General features: G+C 36.8%; 1 protein-coding gene across 6 annotated transcripts in view; it reads right to left on the bottom strand.

Annotated features, from left to right (window-relative positions):
- LOC112318242 (cyclic AMP-dependent transcription factor ATF-7) overlaps positions 1-24,396 on the bottom strand; it is a 94,778-nt gene extending 70,382 nt beyond the window's left edge. The window contains exons 1-2 of one of the 6 annotated variants that reach the window (XM_024575384.4): positions 24,291-24,396; positions 6,266-6,334 (exon numbers count right to left, since the gene is read on the bottom strand). In XM_024575384.4, coding sequence (XP_024431152.1) covers positions 6,266-6,313 — 48 coding nt within the window. In that variant the 5' untranslated portion in view covers positions 6,314-6,334; positions 24,291-24,396. Of the gene's footprint in view, positions 1-6,265; positions 6,335-22,664; positions 23,909-23,956; positions 24,230-24,290 lie in introns of those variants that run through there. The other 5 variants (XM_045184087.3, XM_045184086.3, XM_024575385.4 and 2 more) reach the window with 5 other exon arrangements.
- Between the last annotated feature and the right edge of the window lie 414 nt (positions 24,397-24,810).

Here is a 24,810-nt window from a genome sequence, read left to right as displayed (position 1 = left end):
CTTTCTGAAGATGAATAAATAAAATCTTAAAAAAAAAGATCAAAACCTGGCTCTGACCAAACTCCAGCTCAAGGGGCTTTTCTGGTATTATAAAGCTCAATTTAAAGGGGGCATTGTGCTTTATTTAAGTCACTAGCATATGGTTAAAAAGCTTAAGTTTGCCCAGTTACATCCTTTGAGCAGAACGTGGAAGCTCTATTTCTTCTCCTATCAAAGAGCTTCCAGAGAGCATCTCTTGCACCTTATTTATAATGCACAATTTATCGGCATTTTGTTTCCTTTCTAAATGGCCGGGAGGGAAGAAGAGCTCCACAGCCACCGTGTGTGGTTACTAATGGCGCTTTTACTTGTCATTGTACAAAGCCTGTTAAATATTTACAACACGGACAGCAATATCTAGTCCTAAACACCCAGTTGTGAGTTTGAATTTTTTTTAGAAATAAATCTATGACAAGTTTTCCCCAGCAAAACGCCAGAAGACTTTACTAACAGCTTCAAGAGACCCAGCGGGTCCAGAGGAGCAGTTATAGGCCATCTGGTGATTACTTACTATTATTTATACAGCACTGTAGATGTACACACAGATGTGTTATGAATCCACATACAGAGTAGGGCCTAACGAGGGCTTGAGACAAAATGTGACTGCTGAGCAAGTCAATCTGCATTAAAGAAACAAGCTAACCAGAGAGAGGGAGCATATTGGCTGTTCTTCAATCTGCTCCATTAGCTGGAAGACTATTTGATAAAAGAATGAAGAATTCTATATAATGGTGACAATATCTTGTAAGTCAACAACCTACCTACCTATGGTTTTGCAGGGGTGGCAAATGAGGGATTAATAAAAGACAGGCTCTCTGATCCAAAAGGTACTTTACAAACTCGGCACTTTGTAAAAGAAAGGACTAGGAAAGAGCACCTCTCCTAATTTAGGAAGAATTGAGATACAAACATACAAGACTTTTTTCCCCCACAACTGGAATGCTCTGAGAACAGTTTCTGGGCTCCCATTCCAAATATTAAGTCATACCCAAGAAAAACAAGAGTGAATAACTGAAATTTTTAATTTTCTGGATCTAGCTCCAATTAGGTTTGTACAGTTTTTTTTTTTTTTCTTTTTTGCAGGGGGAAGGCAGACTGGAGCAAGGATGCTTTTAATCTTCCATGCTTTTATTAACATAATAATGAATATAACATGAAAAACTAAAATAATCAACCACATATTTCTAAGGACAGATGTCAAGAGTATCAGATCTGATGTTTAAAAATTTGTATTTAATTCCTTGTTCTTAAACCTCTACATTTTTTTTTTGCCCCAGTCCCAATTTTATCTACACAATGAATAACAGTGGTCTACTTCCATCACAAGGTTACATAAAATTGCAGCAAATTCAGAATGAACTGAAAGTTATTGCAAAATCAACATATTATTACAAAAAACAAGGTTAGCATTTGGCCTAATTGTGTATAATGCAGTGCATTTTCAGCTGCCTGACAGCATGCAGGCACTCTTACCAGATGGGAACTAGATGAATTATTGAATGAAATATGAATTATTAAATAAAAATTTGAATTTTTTTAAACTCTTGGCAGTGGGTGAGGAAGAAAGGCTTATTTGTTTGCCTGAAACTCCCGTCACCTGTCAAAGCATGTAAAGATAGCATATACCACCACAAATGGCATTTACCTACCAGAAACATTTCTTCTCCAATTCACAATGCTCCCTTAACATAAAGAATCAGTAATCAGCACCAACACATTCTTCCTTGCTTTTCTTTTGTGCTAATGCCAGGTAACAGGAAAACTTGCCAAAGGGACAGAGTTAAAAATCTAGAGTCCCATAGTAGCAGTATGGCCCATTTAATGGGAAGGCTGGGATAACGGGAATAATCTCTATAGATTTGTGTTACATAGGCAATAAAACATATACCTTTGTAGCATGCCAGCATTTAACCAATCATAGAAGCTATTTGTTGCCTCATATATTACAAAGCAATAGAGATTTAAGGGATAATGTTCATGGAGGCAGAGGATATGAAGCAATAAACAGTATTGGAGGTTGGTTAAATGCCAAGTGAAGCCAGGACTGCAGCATCATAAACATTATTCCTACTATATGACAAGATAAGGAAGTACAAGAAGCTGCCCTCACTCCCAACAAAACTAGGGCTCTACTGCTATTCTTGGCCTTAGAAAGGGAAAACAGGCCCTGGAGGTCTATGAGCTAGTTATATGTTTCATGTCTCAGTAAGGTATGAACAGAACCCCAACTTGTACCTAAGTGTCCTCTGGGAGAAGAAAACATCTAGTAGTAGATATTCCAGAGGGGGAAAAAGAGTAACAGCCCTTCGGGGTCATACTGGACAAAGAAACAATCAAAGAGTTTTCCTTAAAAGAACAAAATTGATACAGAGTTGTTATGATAGAAACCTTTCTCAATGGCTAATAATGGAATGATACTAACTATCCATTAAGTAGTTATCTCCTCATAGGACATGTGTTCTAGTTCTTAAGGAAATAGACATTCTAAGTAATAACCCTATATGACCAGTTTCTGATCAAAGACTTGACTGTGGTAACCAGAAGGACTACTTAAATATGAATAATTTGTACTGCAAACCAGTGTCTGTGCTTGAGAGGAAGTATAGAAATATGGAATTGGTTGACTCCTGATAATAAAAATTGGAAAAAAAAATCTAAAAGGTAAGTTATCTAACTGCACCCACATGAAATAACATCTCAAATTCAAGATGAATGACAGATACGTAGTAATTTTTCCTACTACCACATTTAATAGAACAATTTTATAATCCACTTTCAAGTAAAAGTGCCCCCCAAAGCATTAAAAACTTGTAAGATTTGGCATCACCAAACCATATTTCTATTATTTTAACAATAACACATAGGCAAATTCATTTTATAGTCACAATGTTTTAAAATACAGGGTGCAGCAGAAGTAACGCCTGCTTGAGCGTGGTTGGTAGGGTAACAATACGTATGTAACAATTTCTAGTTTTAATTTGAACATTTCACCTAAAATGTCATATGGTATGTTTGAGTGTGATATTATTATGTTATAGAGTTACATGCTTATGATTTTATAATAAAAGATTTTGTAATAAAAAAGGGGTATTATTTGTGCCGGACCCTGTATATGCTATCTATTTTATAAACATCAAAAACCCATAGAACTCAAATTCAACCAGCCCTTTGCCACAGGGAATCTGGGGCACTATTGCCTGAACACTAACCCATTCTCTGGAGGCAGCTCTATTAACTACTATTGCTGCCACATTCCACAGAGAGGTATTAACAAGAATATTGCTTTTCCTGAATTCCTCTTCATGAGAGTGATGAGGCCTCAAGAGAAAGAGTCTCAATAGGAGAAGAGCGATGAGAGGGCTCAAGAAACCCATCACCTGTCTTTTCAGATAAGAATGTAGAGAACACAACCTTTAGCAGCCACCTTCTTAAAAAAAAAATACAGGCAGCATATTTAGAACTCAGCTGTGTCACATCAGACTTACTGTTGGGAAGTGGATCATGAACAGAATCCAAAAATAACAGCCATTAAAGACCTAGCAACCAAAACATGTTTACGTATCCATTGAAAGCCTGGTGGTTTTGATTATATGGTGGAGAGCATAATCCACTAGTCTATTTTAGGTGAATTTTCCTTCCAACCTCCCTTAATATTAAGGCGTAAGATGTTTTCTGAGTTTTGGGGTACATGAGGTAAAGACTGGGCAGGCAACAGATATTGAAATAATGCAAGATTCCTATAGTTTTTGTTTGCTGGTTGGTTTTTAAGGACCAGTATCTTGAATTATCATTTGTTTTCATTCTTTCTTCTTCTAACTGGTAGAAGCCACTGATTTTTGAGAATTCTGTAGCATTAAATCCTAAACCATAGCTAGCAAAAATTATCACGGTCCTTATTATCCTTCCTGGGTTTACACAGCCTTTTTATTATTCTACCATTTCTGGAATAAAGAATTTGAATCAATGAGAGTGGACTATAAACAGCTTGAAGGTCTCAAGGTGGCTCCAGAATGAAACCATTTTCAAGGGATATAAGGAATTTGGATGACAGGGCAAGGGTAGTTCACTCTACCAAATTCATCTTCTCTGCCCGATTTTCACTATTTCATATAACAGTAAATTTTGCAGGGATTCCACTCTATAGTTGTTACCAGATATTGGGAAAAACTTGGATGAGACTAAAATATAACTAAAGAAATACAATTTCACCTCACCATAAAGTCTTAGCAAGCAAGAAGGTAAAAAATAATAATAATAAAAAAAATATATATATATATGTATGTATGTATCAGGCTACCTTCAAAGCTTAAGTTGTACCTTTCTATCCTTTTTCTATAAAACAAGTAACTTCCAAAAGAAGGCAGCAGTCTCCCTGAGTTCCACAACTCACCGAGGGAAAAAACGTCTTCAGAACCTACACCAGAGGTTATAATAAATCCTAATAATCAAAATGCTAATAAATAATTCAGAAATGGGAGGGAGAAGTGGGGGAAGAAAAAGGCTTATGGTAAATAGAACCCAACAATATAAGGAACCATGTAAAAAGTACCTACTGTTTTACTACCTCTAGTTCAAAATGCAAAATGAAAACAAAGAGACAAACACAAAACCCTTCTGGGAGCTCTCAAATTTCAGTGAAAACTATTCTTTTCCGATGAGACAGCCTGAAGAAACCATATTCAGATCTTTCTCAGAGAGCTTAAGAGATGCTTTTCTTATGTATAACTTTATCATCCATTTTTATTTCTTTAAGTCCTTGTCTGGGTGGTTTTAAGCATACAACATATAAAAGGGGTTACAGGCACTGAGTGTTTTAAATAATAAGTGAAGAAAAATAAATGTAAGTATGAGAAAAATAGATCCTTTCATCAAAAATGCAGATTTTTAAAGTAAAGGAGAAAAGTAAAAAAGTACCAGGTATCAATTATGGAAGTCACATTAAATACTCTTATCAATTAATTCACACAAAATTTTGGGGGATCAGGTTCAGATATGTACTCCAATAAAGTTGTCTGAAAAATGAAATTTACCTATTTTCTCAAGTGGCTTCTATTGTAAAAAAAATACATATAAAGGACATGGGGAAAACATGCAGTCAACAATAAAGTTGAAAACTTTGACAAAGAAGGAAGTACATCCCACAATGCTGAATACTTCAGAACACAATGCTATTTTAGTCTTTTCTGAAAATTTCAGCATTTACTGGAATTTGAAATCGTCCTTATGCCCATTCCTTGTCACTACCTCCATGTCATTCACCTTTCAAATTCCAATTCTTAGGAATCTCTGGAACTTACCTCTGCCTTCTTTTTGTCTAAGCATTTACAATGTTTAATAGAACTAGTCTGCAATCTCACATACCACCAGTAAGTGTCACTGGACAGTCACATGACCTATTTCTAACTGAACAGAAATTCAGCCCTTCAGGTTCTATGAAATCAATTCATGAAGGCAAACAAAACTTTCTTTGTATTCCTTTCTTCATCCTTTGTGGAACATGCAGATGGGGGGGGGGATGTCTAGGAAGAAGAGTTAAGAAGGTGCAAAATGGAAAAAAAAAGCAATTTCAAAAAATTATTTTATTAAAAAAGTATATGATGAAAAATATCTGACACATAATGTAAACATATGCAAATGAGAACATGGCAGCAGGGAAACTGGCTGAGAAGTCTTGTAGTTTATATACTGCTGTGAGATCTCTGGTTCTATGTTGGATTCGTCTTTCCTAGTTAGATATCTATCTGCCTTAGCTGCTAACAATGATTTTCTGGATCAACAGTCAAAAAAACCATTTTTTTTTTAATTTAAAAAACCCAAATAGACTCTGGCAAATTGGAGTTAACAATGAATGGGTACATTCTTGGCTGCCTATCCAAATATATTAAACTGACTTTTATATCCATGAAAATTGAGAAGATATTTTTAAATTTGCTTTGTATTTAGATGGATAGTTTTAGAAAGGAGGAGAGAGCAACATGTATTCCTCAACACTCCGTGTTGGGAAACAAACACCAGTAGAATAACAATATGAAAGAGAGCAAGGCAGATTTCATTACGTAGAGTGCCTACACTTCCTCATAACTTGGATTTACACACTGCAAATCCTCTGATCTGATTACCTCCAGTGATCACGTAAAATACCAGCTTTAAACTCTTTGCCTTAGTGATAAAACAGCCACTTTGATTCACAACGAGACATTCACAATAAAGTATATTGTAAACGTACCTGTCCACAGCCTGGGGCATTGCACACAAACGGTCTGTCGTCTCCCATATTTCATATAGAAGAGCGGAGCTGAGGAAGAGAAGGTAGGGGGAAAAGTTATGTTAAATATGCTGGAGTTTAAAAAAAATAGTGCTTCAAAAATATCAAGCTTAGTAACAGGTGTTCCAAGAATGCCATCTATCAAAGCTGTAAACACAGGCTACATTGGGGAGACACATTAGACAGGTGGCATATGATCTACAGTGCCTCAATGGAAACTTTTAATTAGAAAAATTTAGACCTAAATAGTCAAGGAATTTCAAACCTTTTGCTAGATTTTCCCTCTTTCTGCTACAGTATAAAACACATTTCTCTAGTCTGCTAAATTACAACCAGTACAGTTCCCCATGTCAATAAATCCACTGAACGCTCGATGCGGAAGCCATATTTCTGAACTAGAGAAGACCAAAATTTGTCATTTAATTAATTAAGGGATTACAGGAGGGGTGCTCCATTTTACAGGGCTATAATCTGGCTCCCTGGTGTATAAACTAGGAGACGGTTGGCAAGGGCCGTTTATCCCAGATTATTGCCAGAGAAAACAAAGCACCCATCCTATTGAACTACACGGGAAATGATTTTCATTAATAAAAAATAAAAATAAAAAACCTCTCCCCATGGGGAGCCTCCTTCTCCCCCCACCAATTGTCTATGGCAAATGGAGAAATATCGGTGCCCTTCCCCCTCTGATTCTATTTATGGCTAGGTTTTTAAAAGCAGCAATAAAACAAATGTCGACTCTTTGGGGGTTTACTGGGTGAATATGTTCCGGCTGTTTGTGCTGCTCTCGGCCAGAGTTCTTGGGCTGCTTGGTTGCAGCCAACAGATGTGTGCTGCTGCGGGGGATAAAGAAATGGCACTAAAAGGCATCACCATTCATCCTCTCTATTTCTCTAAAGAATTTAACAGGGTTTATACTGTTGTTGTTTTTTAATTATTGAAGCCAAACTCTTACAATACCGATCAAAATTCTTTGTCAAAGAACTATTCCAACGTAAATGTGTTGGGGAAATTTCCTACACCTCTCCTAGAAATAAAAACAGAGGTGGAGATGAATGAAAATTAGAAATCCAAAAAAAGATAAACCAGTAGTTTGAAAGGGTGGAAGAAAAGGGCAGGACACAAAACAACCTTTATAGGATAAACCCTTAAAGGACATTTTCAACATCTTTCTAGGAGAGAAAGGTATATGAAAGAATATGAACAAGAGAAGGTGAACAAGAAAAAACTGCAATTTGAATATGCCTAGAAACACCTTCAGAATTGTAACTAAATTTCACATTTTTATCTTGGATATAAACCAAAATATCAGGTTAACCTCAGTTAGGCCTGCGTTAAAATAAAATGTTAAACTGCTAGACTAGATCTGATCATCAGAAAACCATGCTGAAAAACCAGAGGGTAGCTAGGTAACATCTCTTCGACTCTCTTAAGACTCACTCTGGGGCTGGAAACCCGTATTTCTAGTAGTTTGATTAGTAATTTACACAACCAATCAGTGCTTAAAATTGTGTGGTGCCTATAAAATAGAAAGAGTTTCTTAGTCACCTTTCAGTGTGATAGGAACAGGGTCTAACATGAAGAAACTGATGCTGCAGCATTATTGCTGTAATGGAAGAGAGCCTGTATGTACATAGGTATACACAGATTTATATCACATTTAGCCAGGATAAATTGCTTCAATAAATTGTGTTCCTAAGAGAGGCCACCTCAAGCTGATGACTGGATACTGGGAAAATAAGAGCTTTCTTTATTCTTTTTCACACAGCCCCAGGACAAGAGGATTTTCCAGGTTGTTTTAAATACACAATAATTTTTTTTAGCACTTTCTAGAACTACGACATAGTGCAAAAAATAAATACGATTAAATAAAAGTAAATAAATGCAAAGACCAAAGCCATTATGGCTGAAAACGCAAAGCATTTCTGGAAAGCAACTCATCTCTGGAAAAATCCCACAGCTTCTGTGCTGGAGATAATTTCACTTCCCAGTCCCAGAAACTGCTTTCCTAATATAAGAACAAAATGAGAATTTTATTCCAACAAAGTCTCCTAACATATTTTCAACCAGGAAGTAAACTATAAGAAATAGAGGAGATACAAGGACCAAACAGGATTCCTTATTTTTACCTTCATTCTATTATTTGAGGCTAAATTTTTTCAGTTTTCTACCTAGAGGAGGGAGAGGGTCCTGGCTTAGGAGTGGGGCAGCATTAGCATTGGAAGTGATTAAATAAATTCTGGGATGTTTCCCCCAAATCACAAAAGTCAAAATTTAACCTAGTTTTTGCACAATCATACCACAATATATGCCATCCAAATTTTATTTAATTGCATCCTTAGGAAATAGAGATGAAAAATCGTAACTTCTAAAGAAATTTAAGGGGAAGGGCAAAAACAAGTTGGGAGGAAATGAAAGCATTAAAATGTAACAGAAGCATACATTTTCATGGATCTTAAATATTGTAACCTGACAGTCACTAACTGGGATTTCCTGCTTCCTTCCCAATTTGCTGGCTTTTGTTTGCCATTTCACCAAAGGTAGATCACAAGGGGAGGAAGGAGGTCCTTTTTCTTAAATACTCACAATTATTCTTAAATCATTCCCTCAATCTCTTGCCCCTTTTCCAACATTCTTGCTTTTCACTTTAAAATGATTTGTCTCTGGATAGCTCAGTTAGTTGGAACATCATCCCAATATGAAAGGGTTTTAGGTTCATCTCGGGTCAGGGCACATCTAAGAGTCAACCAATGAATCCATGGATGAGTAGAGCAGTGGATGGATGTTCTCTCTCTCGCCCTTCCTCTCTCTCTAAAATCAAAAAACTTTAAAAATAAATTAATTAAAATAAAATGATGTCTTTTTATAAAATGAAACCTTTAACAATAATGATCTATCTCACCACTTAAAAAAAATTTCCAGCCCTGGATAGTGTGGCTCAGTGGTTGAGTGCCAGTCTGTGAATCAAAGGGTTGCTGGTTCGATTCCCAGTCCAGGGCATTTGCCTGGGTTGCAGGCTGGGTCCCCAGTAGGGGGCATGCAAGAGGCACATTGATGTTTCTCTCCCTCTTTCTCCCTCCCTTCCCCTCTTGAAAAAATAAATAAAATCTTTAGTAATAAAAACAAAAATTCCAGCTAACTTAAAAAAAAATTTTTCTCCTTCATCCCTAGTCTGCTGCATCAATTGCTACATAAAATCAATGCCATTGGCTTATTTCTACTTCTTACTTTTAGAAAATCTCTAATTCTGAGAGGTCAAATTGATGTCCTCTCAAAAACAAAAGCAACACATTTCTGTAGTATAAATAGACTGAGAGGAAAGGTGAAATCTTGAATAATGATGCTGTCATTCACTAAAATTTTAACTCACAGCCCATTTGTAACTGTACTGTTTGACAAGTAGGTCATGTGTCTGGCCATGGCTCACACGTTTGTGGTCTGCTTCTTGATCATCAGAATGAAACTCAAGCATTTTATAGGACTAAGCAATAAATGACAGGCAAGGGAAATATATTTAAAGATATCTCTAAGAGGAAGTGAGATGCTTTCATTGGAGATCCTAGAACAGGAAGACAAGGATGCATAAAGAGGCTGTCCTATAGGCCAACTCTACCAAGGAAAAGGCTCAAGTACTCAGAGTCAGTAGAATGCATAAATGATAAAAATTAGTGTTTATTCAAAAGAGAGAAAGTTATCTGAATGCTGGGAGAGAACTGAAGAAATTCTAAGATTTAGAGAATGACTTTTTAAAAAGATTTTATTTTATTTTTTTTTAGAGGGAAAGGGAGGGAGAAAGAGAGTGAGAGAAACATGAATGCGTGGTTGCCTCTCACATGCCCTCCACCAGGGACCTGGCCCGCAACCCAGGCATGTGCCCTGACTGGGAATCGAACTGGTGACCTTTTAGTTCACAGGCCAGAGCTCAATCTACTAAGCTACACCAGCCAGGGCTAGAGAATGATTTTTAATAACGGATAATTTCATAAACTCTATGTTAAATAGTTTTGTCAAAGCCAGAAGTATAACATAAAACAGTCAATGTTCAAATAAATAAATGGATTCTCAATGTATATGTGTATCTACCTATTTTTTAAAAAATAAAATAAAATGAAGATGGAATCTGTCACTGAAGTCCAAAGAGTCAGTTCTCTGGATCTGGTTATAATGTGATTATTCCTTTAGTAACCAAATAGTGTTAATAAGATGGCTCAACTTTCAGTAAGGAATAAAAGCCATGTACAATCACACCCAAGGGCCTATTCTTAGGTTCCTAATAACACAAGGAGCTATTGCTAGGTACAAAAAATGAGAAGGGCACTTTACCATAAATATCAAAGATTCATGAACATTTAGAAGGGGGTTATACCAGCTATAATCTATTCATTCAAAAAATTACTAAGGATTTACTAAGTACAAGGCAAAGTGAACGTAAAAATAAAAAGACAATAGACCTTTGGGGGAAAAAAAATCACTCATCTGTCTCAAATAAAAACCAGAGCTGGACAGTAAAGTGGTAAAAAGCTGATTTTATTCAGGAGCATTGCAATAGGGGAAAAGACACCTCAGTATAGCACTGGGCTCAATTCCAAATACAGCATAATTAAGCGGGAATTTAAAGCTTAACATCAGGGTGAGGGGTCAGTGGACAGAAAATTACTAAGAAGGGAAGGGGGATTCTGGCTAAACAGAACTAACAGGATTCTTGCTGAAGACAGGACAGTGTGGTCAGATATCACCTGGTAGATGGCGGAAGATGAAGAACCTGATCGGATATGAGGGTGATCAGATATGAGGGGGGCCTTGCTAAAACTGGATTTTACAAGGAAGTGCACAGCTGGGCCTAGAAGAAGGTTTAGGAGCCTCCTAAAATTTGGACAGGCAAAGAATCTTTGTCATCTGGCATGAAAGGTGCCAGGTAAGTAGTAAAAATGATGGCTTAATTTATAAGTTCAATTACAGGTGATCAGTGTATGTATTAGATCCCTTGCTATTTTGCCTATTCTTTGTAGAATGCCTTGTCATTTATCAAATTGTTTTGCTAGCAATTCCAGAGTATAGACAAGAGGGGTTAACAGTCTTGGTAAAAGATCTGACAAGGAAGAAGTTTAAAACTAGTAACAATAATTTACTTTTTGAGCCCAAAAGTAAATTTACTCAGTTTTAAAATTCATTACTTCACTGAATATTCTCTTCAGTGCCTACCTAGGCCCCAGAATTCAACAATGAATGAATCAGGGTAGAAACTTTGCCTGTTTCTACCCTCACAGTGCTTATGGCCTAAAAGGAAGAAAAAAAAACACTAAGGCAATAAACAAACAAAATAATTTTAGATTAATAGCAAATAATTCTATGAAAGAAATGAAATACTGATGTGTTAGTGACTAGAAATGGACTACTTTGTTTCACAAATAAAAAGGAAATGGCTACATTATCTGTAACCAATGGGGAATGAAGCAGAATGTAGAGATCTAGGTTAAAACTTCTGAAAGCCTTTTCTGTCGTAACACAGTTCATGTTCAAGAAATATTTTTTGACTTACCATATTTTGCCAAGTATAATGCATACTTTTGCCCAAATTTTTGAGGGAAATATGAGTGCTCATTAGACACAGGCAGTACTAAAAGAGGGGGTGTGCATTATATACTGCAAAATACAGTAATCTAATGTTGATATTCAAGTAGACTTTGCCGAGCCCTGGGTGGTGTGGCTCAGTGGATTGAGCACCATCCTGGGAATCAGAGGGTCACCAGTGGATTATCAGTCAGAGCACATGCCTGAGTTGCCGGCCAGGTCCCCACTAGGGGGTGCTTCAGAGACAACCATACATGGTCTCTCCCTTTCTTTCTTCCTCCCTTTACCTCTATAAAAATAAATAAAATCTTTAAAAATAATAATATTAAAAAGGTATACTTTGCTGAAATTTAACTTCAAGTTTTTGCAGAAAGCTGTTGGGACCACAAAACAATTGCTATGCAGGTATTTATGTACTTAAAGTTATACACAGAGAAGACATTTTAAATACATATTTACAACTATTTTGTGCCTAAGGTACTTTATGTGACTATGCTCAACCAATTCTATGCTTTTCTTTGTTTTTCAATCCTCACCTAAGGATATGATTATTGATTTGAGAGAAAGAGAGAGAAACATTGATCGGTTGCCTCCCATACATGCCCTGACCCAGAAAGGGGCACCTTAATAAAAGACCTTTGGGAGTACACATTGGGACAATCATTCTAGAAAGCAATCTGGCAATATTTAGGTTAAGTGTCTTAAAATGCTTTAAATCCTTTGAACAAATCATTCTTCTTTCCAGACTTTATTCTGAGGTTAAAACCAAAAACATGGACCATTTATATATTAAAATGTTAATCACAGTTAGACTTATAACAAAAATAAAACAGAAATTAAATGTTTAAAAAGAATGGATAAATATAAATTAAGATACTGCCTTACAACAGACTATATTTTAAGTTAAGAATGTTTCTGAAAGCTATTTAATGACATGAGAAAACGTTACACATTAAGTGCAGAGAGAGCAGGATATAAAACTGCATATGCACCATAATTTCAAATCTATAAAAAAGCAAACAAAATAATAAGCATTTAAAAGATGAGGAAATTAACACCAAATGTTAATAATGATTATCTCTGGATAATGGTATTCCAGGTGATTTTATTTTCCTCTTTGTACTTCATTATTTTCCAAAGTCTCTACAGTGATCACAGGCTGCTTTTAATAAATTTTTTAAAATTATAATGTATACTGCTAATAAAAAAGAATGTCGAGCTGCATGACTTAAAAAAACACGTCTATAAAGTTTTTAAAAGGCCTATTATCTGCTAGACCAATGGTCCCCAACCAGGCCACTGACCAGTACCCTTTGGGGACCCCTGTGCTAGACTATTTTAAAGCACTAAACAGTATATTTACAAATCATACAAAGTTGTTCGTTCTCTACTACGAAGTAATAGAACCAACTGACTTAGCTCTTAATGGACTACCCCCCCCAAAGAAAACTTCCTAAGATTATAAACTAATAGCCTCATATAGAAATAGACATGGTGGAAACTTAAGCATATTGATACAAAAGGTAAATCAAGCAGTTCAAGATAGTTCCTCCTTTGTTGCCTTCAAGGACCCATTTTCAGAATCCTATCAATGCTCCCTAACAAGTATTACTTATATTAAACACTTAGAAATTGCTCCAACCACCTATCACAATGGGAATAAAGAGAGCTGAAACCAAGTTTACCAGGTACTGAATGCCTTTCAGCTCAGCTATAAACAAGCTAAAAAAATTTAGAGTCACCCAATCAAATCTCCATGGGCTCCATTACCTTATGATGTTAAGGAGAAATTATACACAAACAATTCTTTTCCAAGAACCCAACTTTGGACACCAAGTTTCAGACTCTAAAATAATTTAGCTGCTACTAAGCAAAGAGTACAAACACGGAATCTCTACACCACAGCAGTCTCAATATTTTATTTGCCATGGGATACTCAGTGCCACTAAGATATGCATTACATCTAGACACTGACTTAAGGAAGATTCCAACAAACAAAAACTGTTAGACCATAATGAAGTTTATGTGAACCCCAGAAGACAAAGAAAACTCATGTTTTACTAGAGGTAGGTTATTTAGGAACTGAAATTTCTGTTTCTAGATTCTAGGTTCATTTTCCACTGTATTATTTAGCATAACAACAGTTTAGCATATATTATTTCATTAGTAGGTAAATCAATGGCCCCAAAAAGATTATATAGAAAGCACATATATTACTATCATCTTACACTAATTAGCCTTATTGGTTTTTTTTTAAGATTTTATGTATTTATCTTTAGAGAGAGGGGAAAGGAGGGAGAAAGAGAGGGAGAAAAACATCAATGTGTGGTTGCCTATCAGGCACCCCCTCCTGGGGGGACCTGGCCTGCAACCCAGGCATGTGCCCTGACTGGGAATTAGCAACCCTTTGGTTCTCAGGCCAGCACTCAATCCACTGAGCCACACCAGCCAGGGCAGCCTTATTGTTTTATATTAGGATTTTTGTAAACTACTTTGCTAACTAACAGACTTGAAAAACTGACGTAGAGAGTTACAAAAAAATAGGCAAAAGATAAGTCAAGAGGTTGAGGTTGGCCTGAATCCTAAGTTATCTGTTCTCACATAACCCAAATAAGATATAAAAATGGACAACATATCTTTTTATAACTTCTTAAAGTTGTATAACAACTTGTGTATTGTGTAACTATTGCTAACTGAATCATGTATTTCCAAACATTTCCATACAATAGGTGTTTCTTGTATGTTTATTATATAAATGAATGTCCAGAAACATGAATTTCAGAGATAAGTTCTTAAAATATTATTTTTGTCTAGGAAAATTAAATAATGTTCAGTTTTAAAATTAAGAATATTTTATTATAATAATGTTAAAGTTCACAATCCAGTTATAGTCTATGTCAAGAACTGGCAAACTTTATTAGCCCATGGGCCAAAGCCAGATGACCACCTGTTTTTGTATGGCCCACACACTAAGAGTGGTTTTCACATTTTTAAATCCTTTTTAAAATTTATTTCTTTGTTTTTAGAGATGGGGGAAGGGAGGGAGAAAGGGAGAGAAACATTAATGTGTGGTTACTTCTCACATGTCCCCTACTGGGGACCTGGCCTGCAACCCAGGCATGTTCCCTGACTGGGAAATGAACTGGCAACCCTTTGGCAGGCTGGCACTCAATCCACTGAGCCACACAAGCCAGGGCTGGTTTTTACATTTTTAAATGGTTAAAGAGCCCTGACCTGTGTGGCTCAGTTGGTTGAGCATCCTCCCGCAAAGTGAAAGATCACTGGTTTAATTCTCGGTTCAGGGCACATGCCTGGGTTGTGGCCCAGTCCCTGGTTTGGGCATGTGCAAAAGGCAACCAACTGATGTTTCTCTCACACATCAATGTTTCTCTTCGTATCTTTCTCCCTCCCTTCCCCTTTCTCTAGATATAAATAAAATATTTTTTAAATGCCTGAAGAAATCAAAAGAATATTTTGTGACACGTGAAAATTATATGAAATTCAAATTTTAGTATTTATAAATAAAGTTCTATGGGAACACGGCAACACTTATTCTTTGCATGTTGTCTATGACTACTTTTGTGGCTACAATGGCAGATTTGGGTAGTTAAAACAAAGATCATGCCTACAAAGTCTAACGTATTTACTATCTGGTTAATTAATATATCCCAATTATGATAAATATTAGAGTGTATATTTTGTTAATTAGGACTTTTATAATGTGACTAGTCAAGTACTAATTTCCTTTTATTTGACTTTTCAAATTAAAAAAATTAGGTTTTCTTAAAATAAGGTTAGTTAAATTAAATTAGCTCCATAATTCTCAATACTGTATTTAGCATATTCACCTGGGCACCTTGTAAAATTACATATTCCTAGGCCTCCTGGATTCTCTTGGCTTTGGGGCCCAAGAATCTACATTTGGAAAGCACCTTGAGTAATTCTGACACACTCTGAGAAGCACTAAAATGGAGAGCTTGTATTTCTTCTTTATGGTAAACAGTTTATTTTTCAAGTTTGGTAGTCTAAGACAGCAGTTCTCAAAGTGGGCTCCCTGATCCCTGAGACCCTTTCAGACAGTTCATGGGTATTCAAATCATACGTGGGTAAAAGATCTATTTAAAGGAAAAGATAGGCCAATGCATTGTAATAGGGATATCAAAAGTTCACAGATTTGGTTTTAGATACTACATAACAGCTAACCTTTAACAAGCTATCACTTTTCAGATTTTGGTGTAGTATCACGAAATAAAAAGTAGCAAACACAAAACCAAATTAAAAAAAAAAAACCTGTAAGTATCTGAAAAAGAATCTTTCCTTTTCCTATTACATATCTGTGTGAGCCCAGGGTTTCTTCATATACCAAAACAACATATTATAACAGATTGAATGCAGAAGCAGACATGAGAATCCAGCTGTTTTCTATTAAGCCAAACATTAAAGAGATTTAAAGCTCTTCCCTAAATTTTTTTGGAAACTACAGTTATTTATGTTGTTATTTTAAAATAAATATATATTTTAAAAATGTCTCCACTTTAATTTCTGACATAATAAATAGCACTAAATATAACCAAGATAAACAAAAACTCTTTGGAGTCCTCAATAATTTTAAAACATTAAAGAGATGGGTACCAAGACCAAAAGCAGTTTGTTTGAGACACACTGCTTTAAGAAATACACAAACAGCAGAGTACCCTGGATTGATCAATCAAAGATCAGGTTAAAATTAATTTCTGGATTTCAGGCTCACACATGCAGGAACATCTTTCAAAAAAAGGAGCCAGCTTAAAGAAAACAAATAGTTTTGTAGCAAATGAGTAAAAACAGATGGGAGTGAGAATTAGGCTGCATCCTAAGTTAAGCAACACATGGCCCAAACTGAGAACCTATCTGGAATCAGCTTCATACAGGCAACTACTTGACTAGAACTTTAAATCTCTCTAGGCTTTTGGAGGATTCAAGGAACTATTCTGAGCTATCCTCCGAAAAGTTAACAAAGCAAAAACAAAGAAGCAACAAACTGAGTGACAGAAGGAAACTGTTAGAAATAAGCAGAGAACATTACATATACCTATGTTTGACTTATATATACATTTAAAAGTAGAAAAATTCCTGGAAATTGGTAGGCCGTCAAAATCTAATACTGTGTCTTGGTCCTTTCCTACTCATTTTCAGATAACGTATGCTCCCTAAAGCAGTAAACTAGTATCAGTCAACCCCAAAACACTGATCTTTAAGTATAGATTTTAAATCTTCATGATGGACTTAGTTTCATCGGTCTGCAAACAAACCTGATAGACCTCAATATGAGTTTAGTCCAGGTAGGAAACAGCTACAAGATCCCACAATGACAATCATGGAGATGCTTAGAAATTCTCAAGGAAAAAAAAAAAGCTATTTTCTAAGACTGTCCACATACTGGCAACACAGTGATCTATTTGGGGTCTTCCAATGCCCATTAATTAATTACCTTTCCACAGTCCCAAACAAAGATGTGTAAAATATTAGCAAACTACAGCTTACCAAAACTTAAAAAGAAACAAAAATAAAGAAAATGGTGCTAGAGGAGATATGTTAGTACCAGACTTACCAGAAAAACCATGTTAAATAAAACCAACATGGTGTTACCCAAGTTTGATAAAGCTTAAATAAACACTACTGACAAGAAATTTGGTGCCAACATGAATCATTTACAGCAATCATGTTATATTCAATAAATCATTCTGTTTTTATACTATAGTCAGGCATATTCCTGTTTCAAAAAGAATGGTTATGTTGTACTTTTAATCTGAAAAAATATATAATTTATACTGTATGGTAAATTTTAAGCTCCAAATAAAATTTGACTAATTTAGCATATAAATCTCCTTTGTCCACTATGTCAGAAAGCACTGTATCAGATATTAGTAAGTAATTCCACTCAAAGAAAGCAAGTTGGGTTTTGCAGGAAGTTAGGGCTACAGCAGAACAACACTATTCCCACAAAGGTCCCAAGCCACAAAGTTCAAAAAGTGACTTTTTAAGCTAAATTTTGGTTCCTGTTAGACTTTCATAAATTGATATTTATTAAGGACAAATGTAACAATGAATAGAAAAGAAAAACTTTTGCACAGTTGGGTTTCAAATGTATGAGAACATTTAGGATTAAAATCACCCGAAGATGAAATAAAGCTAACAAAGTTAAGTCATGTGTTTTTAATGAGTTTGTTCTCCTATTAAGTATCCTTATATCCCTCATAATACTAATGTAGTGACTCACGTTTGGTTTAATTGAAAATCTTTCCTAGATGTCTGCCTACAAAGTTTTAGAAATTAAGTAAATATATCTTTTTATAAAATCTTTCCTGAATTGTAACACTCATCTTTCCTTTCCAAGGAAGTCACTTAATTTTTCTTATCATTTATGTTCCTTAAGTTTTGTTTATCCATTCCCACTTGGTCAGAACCATTTTAATTTAATTTTATTTATAGTCTATTTTTCTTCTTGATTCTTCAATAGTTAAGTTCCTTGATATGAGCTTCTATTTATGAATGTTTGGACTGGAAAGGACCTTGAGGGATCATTAAGTCCATCTACTTTCCATGGGAATTCATAACTGAACAATCTCAGATGGATGAGAAGGTATCAAAAGGAAATGTAAAGCATTCCCTATCAGCATGCTACTTTATTCCACATGAACATTTACATTCACAATTTGCAATTTTCTAAAAATGAAAGTAAAAATTAAAACCCCAAAAGAGGAAGGTGCTCTAAAAAAGCATTTATCAGCTAAAATTGCTCAAACATAAAATTCAACTATCAGGTCTAAAATTAACACACAGAGAAGTTGCTGGCTCCCAACATAAAGTCTTAGTCCCTGGAGATGTCTTCTGAGGTTCTGTCTTACTTGTAGCACCATTTCACCTGTAGCACATAGTGTGACAAACTTAGACTACCACACCAATAAACTATAATTATAAATGGCAATTACATATGTATGTATTTTTTTTTTACAGGCTTTAATTCCAAACAGAAAATAAAAAGTTAGGTCTAAATTGAAGGTGTCAGTATTATGGAAAGCTACAACTGTTATGTGGACAACAGTTTAATTCTTTTATATGTAGCTTAAAATGTTCAGGGAATAGCATTTCTGCCTAAAATAGTTTCTTAAGGAGAATTTCACCTGATGACAAAAAGCATGCATTTATAAAGAAACACTGCTACAATGTCCATCATTCTATACTCATTAAAAAAGAGAGAAAGAAAAAAGGAAGCAGGACCAGAAGTCTTGGGAATAGGGGGGAAAAATAATAATTAAAAAAAATAGGGCCCTGGCCTGGTAGCTCAGTTGGTTAGAGCATCTTCCCAATACACCAAGGTTGTGGCTTCTATCCCAGCTTAGGGCACATACAAGAAGCAACCAATGAATGCACTAAGTAAGTAGAACAACAAATCAGTGTATCTCCCTCTTCCTCCCTCTTCCCCTCTATCTCCCTCCCTCTCTCTAAATAAATAAATAAAGTGACTATTTCTTAAAAAAAAAAAAAAAGGTGGGGGAAGGTTAGGGGAGATAGAGTCCAGAAATTATAGACTGATGAAATATTGTTTACCAGAAAGAGTATAAAATGAATTATTAGCTCTGGCCAGTATGGCTCAGCTTGTTGGAGCATCATCTGTAAACCGACAGGTTGTGGGTTCTATTCTTGGTCAGGGCACATGCCTGGGTTGCAGGTGCAGTGCCAGGTCCCAGTAGGGGTGTGTACGGGAGACAACCAATCTATGTTTCTTTCTCACATCGATGTTCATCTCCCTCCCTTCCACTCACTCTAAAATCAATAAAGAATGTCCTGGCCATGTTGCTTAGTTGGTTGGGATGTAGTTCCATGAACCGAAAGGTGCAGGTTTGATTCCCAGTCAGAGCACATGCCTAGGTTGCAGTTCAATCCCTGTTTGGGGAGCGTATGGGAGGCAAACAGTTGATGTTTCTTTCTCTCTCTTCCTCTCTCTCTAAAATTGATCGATAAATTTTGTTTTTAAATTTAAAAATAAAATCAATAAGTATGTCCTCAGGTGAGGATAAAAGAATTTTTGTTTAATGAATTATTAAATAGATGGCTTTAAACTACTGGAAAGTAATGCAATGATCTATAAACACTAGCATAAGATAGCAAAATAGTAACTAACGTCCAACTACATTTTCTTGTTGACAGGGTCTCTAGGCTAGGTCCCCAGGTATATGCACATGTCAGAAACAGAATATATTTAGATTACAACAGGGCACCTCTTAATACTTCATAAGAAATATAGGCTACGTAATAAAACAGAAAGTGTATTCATAAATGAATTTTACCCAAAAGGTTGATTAATGGATTATTATCAACCTAAAGATAGTGTGCTGATGTTATAGCACTTCTTCACTCTTTTTTATTTTCACCAGTGACCTCAGACAAAAACAGAAGGGTCATGTTTATCAAATTTATCTATCAAAGATGCAAAGATATGAGGAATGCCCAAAGACCAAATAACATTATCAAGCTAAAACAATAAATCCAAACTAACAAGATGACAGTTACAGGGATAAAGGTAAAATCCTCAATTATATTTAAAAAATTAATTACTCAGCCCTGACTGGGGTGGCTCAGTTGATTGGGCATCCTTCCACAAAGCAAAAGGTCACCAGCTCACTTCCTGGTAAGGGCACATGCCTGGGTTGCAGGTTCGCTCCCTGGTCAGGGAGCATAGGAGAAGCAACCCATTGATGTTTCTCTCTTACATCGATGTTTCTCTCCCTTTCTCCTTCCCTTCCTTCCTCATAAAATCTTTAAAAATGAATTAATTACACAAATTAATGTGATCTTAGGCTTCAACAATAGAGGTATAGAATACAATAAAAAAAGAGGTCACTCTTTCCTGTATTTTTATTGATCAGATTTTATCTGAGATATTATATTCAGATCTAGATAAGCAGCTCTAAAACTTAGGCAACTGCGTAGTTGAGGAGCCTAACTTTATTAAAAATGTCATTTAAGGAATTGCTGAAAGACCTTGGGACATTTATCCCAATAAGAGAAGCCTTAACAAGACATAACTGTCACCCTGGTGAGTGTGGCTCAGTGGATTGAGCGCCAGCCTGCGAACCTAAAGGTTGCTGGTTTGATTCCCAGGCAGGGCACGTGCCTGGGTAGCGGGCCAAGTCCCCAGTGGGGGGCATGCAAGAGGAAACCACACACTGATGTTTCTCTCCCTCTCCCTCTCTCCCCCTTCCTCTAAAAGTAAATATTTTTTTTAAAAAAGACATAACTGTCAATCAATATTTGAAGGGATACCATGTTGACAAAGAACTGGGTTTATTTATTGTAGCTTCAGATAGTAGACCAAAAGAGCTTCAGCACAATGTAAAGAATGTTCTAAAAGCAGAGCTCCAAAATGGAACAGGGTACCTGTAAAGTGGGGATCTTTTCCTTGCAGCATTCAAAAGTTAAAAGACCTTCCCTCAAGAATTCCAAATATGATGCCTTTTCACATTTCATGAATATACTCAATGCAAAAAGAAGCCTGTTAGGGGTACGCAATGTTCAAAAGTTAGAAACTTAAAAACAGTTTTCTTTGACATGTTTGTATAGCGATGGAAAACTTTTCATGAACTCTGAAATCAGTAACAGTTTCAGATAAACCAACAAAAGAAATTAATGCTTTTTCTTTTTTAATGAATGTTGCATTTATTTTTCTCAAAGAAACATCTGCACCTTAACTTTAGTATATCAAGGAATAAGGGACAATTAAACGCCAGCCTGCCAACTAGTCTCAAGAAGCGAGCTGTCTTTATTAGGCATTTATATTGCAATGCTATTTGCTCCACCCAAAACTTCCCCTCAAGGAGAAGGCTCCTCCTTATCAGACGTGGATAGGAGGCTGTTTAACAGTGACTCCCTCCTACTGCAGCCTAGGCAAAACTCAGTCTGGACAAGTACAAAACAATAGCTTGTGAGAACTTCAGAGCAGCTGTGTTCAGGCAGAGCTAGGGACTTTACTTGAGGCAAAGTATAGCTTAAGAGTTGGTTGAAAAAACAATTTTCATTTTCGGTAAGAAGTGGATAGAGGAAAAAGAAAGGAGATACAGTAAGGATATCCATTAAGATTTTAAATCCATGATAAACAAAAATGCTTACAAATTACAACACCAAAACTATCATAGGATGTAACCTTTGATACACAAATTTAAACATGAGCACTCTTTAGCTTTCTGCTAACACTAATGAGAAAAACAAATCTTGCATTTAGCAGTGCCCAAGTCAAAGCCAATCACAAATTCTAGGACAGAAGACTAAAACAAGGGACTTTGCTATCTCCTTGGTTATTTTTTGTGCTGCTGCCAGGCAAAATGTGAAAATGTCTGAATGTCCAATAGCAATACTCTGAATGTGAACTACAGGAACCAATTCAGTAAGTAATGCTAAAGGATCAGTAATTAAATGGTCTCAGTGTGCAGCAAGGGCAACTTCCTGGCCAAGAGAAAAAGCTCCAAATGGTTGCTGAAAACCAAAGGTTAATACTAAGCAACATATTCTGGTTTCTCTTCATTTAACAGCTTTAACAGTATTTCAGGCATTATTGTAATAATAAAGAAGTTACTAATTGACAGTATTAGTTCAATTCATTATTAAATAATTCACGACTATCAAACAAAGGGCAAAGACTTGTCATTTTTCTGTACAGAATTAAGAACTGGTAAGACTGCTTAGAATAGCTGCCAAACTTCAGTTTCTTTTCTTTACAGACATGTTACATTTCGCAATAGTCTCCACTTACCTTACATCCTCCATATTTAAGTACAAATTGTATTTGATTTCCTCAACTCCTGCCCTAAGATATTATGACATATACTCAGCTTCTGAGCCTTGACACAAAGGAAGAAACTGAAATTTTTTTACTTTCCTGAAATATGTGTCCATTTTATTTACGCCACTTAACAAATATAACATAAGCTAGCTAAAACTAACTGCAACTATCCATTTAACAACTTTCAAAGAATATGCCTGGGAAAAACACATTTAACAAAACGAACCAGTTTAGTATATTTTTCTGTGCTCAGAATACCTATCAAGACTGATGTCTCTAAAAGAATCATACTATAGTATTATACTATACTGATTCCTTTAAACATAGAAATCAAGCGGGCTTGCTGAAAAAACTTTGCACACCCCCACAAACCTATGTTTATTTATGACATAACCCTTAGAGATACTAAAACACCCCTGTTATGTAGAAAACAAACTTTTAAAGTTAGGAAAGTAGCAACAAGGGAATCTGGGTAGGAGGTGCCCTGGGTAGTAAACACCCCAGTCAGAGAACATAACAAGCAATTCAGAGTAACATACAACTCCTTATGGGGTTCAACTTGGACCGCTTAGTCCCAGGCCCCCATCCCTGAGTTTAGGAAGAGATAACATGTGGGAAGAGGAAGAGAGGGAAAAAGGAAATCAAAAGAGAAGTGATGAAAGTGTTCTATTTTTCTCCTCAACCCCTATTCAGCACTCTTGTGGCTGGTCACCAGAATGGGTGCCATATCCACTAAAAGCCCTAAATCAGTATCCTAAGTTTCTTCTGATACCTGGATTCAAGACCTGTATATATCAGCCATCTCCTTTTCAAACATCTCTCTTACACCTCTGAATTCTCCCATACCCTTCTCAAAGTGATGCCTTTTGGCTACTAAGCCCAACCCTATTTAAGTCTTCCTAAACTCATTGACTTAATTTTTCCAAATCTATACTTTTCTGATGCTATGTCCCTGATATCCTTTTTTATAATTCAACCGAAATGCCATGACTCTCATTTCCAATGATCTTCCCCACCTATATTGCCAGCCAAACTCAGTGCCATGTTTTCACCTACTTATCTCCACCTCCTGCTTATTACACCCTGCTTCTTCTATTGCCAAGCCCCTAACCCCACTGTTTGAGAAGCCAGTTTATGTCCCTTCCTTTTCTCCCATTCCACCCTATTCCCTGATCCTTCCATTAGGCCACACTACACTTCCATTCCCTCAGGATTCAACTCCCCTCTTCTTGCCACGCCCTGTGCCCCCCGGGGCTACTTACCCCCAAGTTCTCCCCACACTTCAGGCCTCTGGCCCCGCCTTCCCCCCCCCAAAGGAAGGAGGCGGGAGAAGGGAGAGAAGAGGGGCGGTACTCCGCAAGGTAGAGACGATCTCCCATTAGTATCCATCGCCGCCAATCATAGCTTCCTTCTCTCTTATTGGTCAGGGTTAGTCCGTGCCCCACCCTCTTCCTCAGACAGGCCCGGCCACCGCCTCAGCGCCCCCGTCCAACACAGTCTGGGAGGGGAGACCCTTGCCTAGGACATTGGGACTGGCCAGAGTTGAAGGGGAGACTCCCGTCACATCATGGACTAGTTAATGTTAACAGGACTCACCCGTTGGTAGCTCCGTCGCCTCCCGCCCGCCCGCGCTCAGTCCCACAATCTGTCTCCAGCTCCTTCTTTCCCCCCTCAGCGGAGTAGATACTTTCCTCTCGTCCGGCCAAGCGCGCACACCTCTCGCGAGATACTGGGGGGGGGGGGGCGGGGGGCGGTGGGAGTGGAGGAAGTGCGAGATCCGTAGGCCTTGAGTTGGAAGGGGGCCGAGAGGCGGGGCTTCGGGAAGACGTTGGGGCCAGAATTTTAGTGGCAGGGCTGGGCAGCGTGGCTGAGCGAGTTCGGGACAGATAGATCACACGAGTTAGCTTGCGGAATGTAGAGGAAAAGAAAAAGAAAGAAAAGGAATCCTCACAGGGGCCTGTAACTGTGGAGATCCAAAAGGTGAAGTATATATTCCAAGGAATGAGACTATCTCAAAGGAGCGCACTTTAAAAACGAGACAAAATTATACCTTAATAAAGATGTTACAAAGAAAAAAGTGGAGGAAAATCTGAGGGACGTACACTGGGGATTCAGG

This window comes from Desmodus rotundus, chromosome 3 (genome assembly GCF_022682495.2).
Source record: "Desmodus rotundus isolate HL8 chromosome 3, HLdesRot8A.1, whole genome shotgun sequence".
Lineage (NCBI taxonomy): Eukaryota > Metazoa > Chordata > Mammalia > Chiroptera > Phyllostomidae > Desmodus > Desmodus rotundus.
The sequence above is the reverse complement of the archived record's forward strand: the minus strand, read 5'-3'. Positions and strand labels throughout refer to the sequence as shown.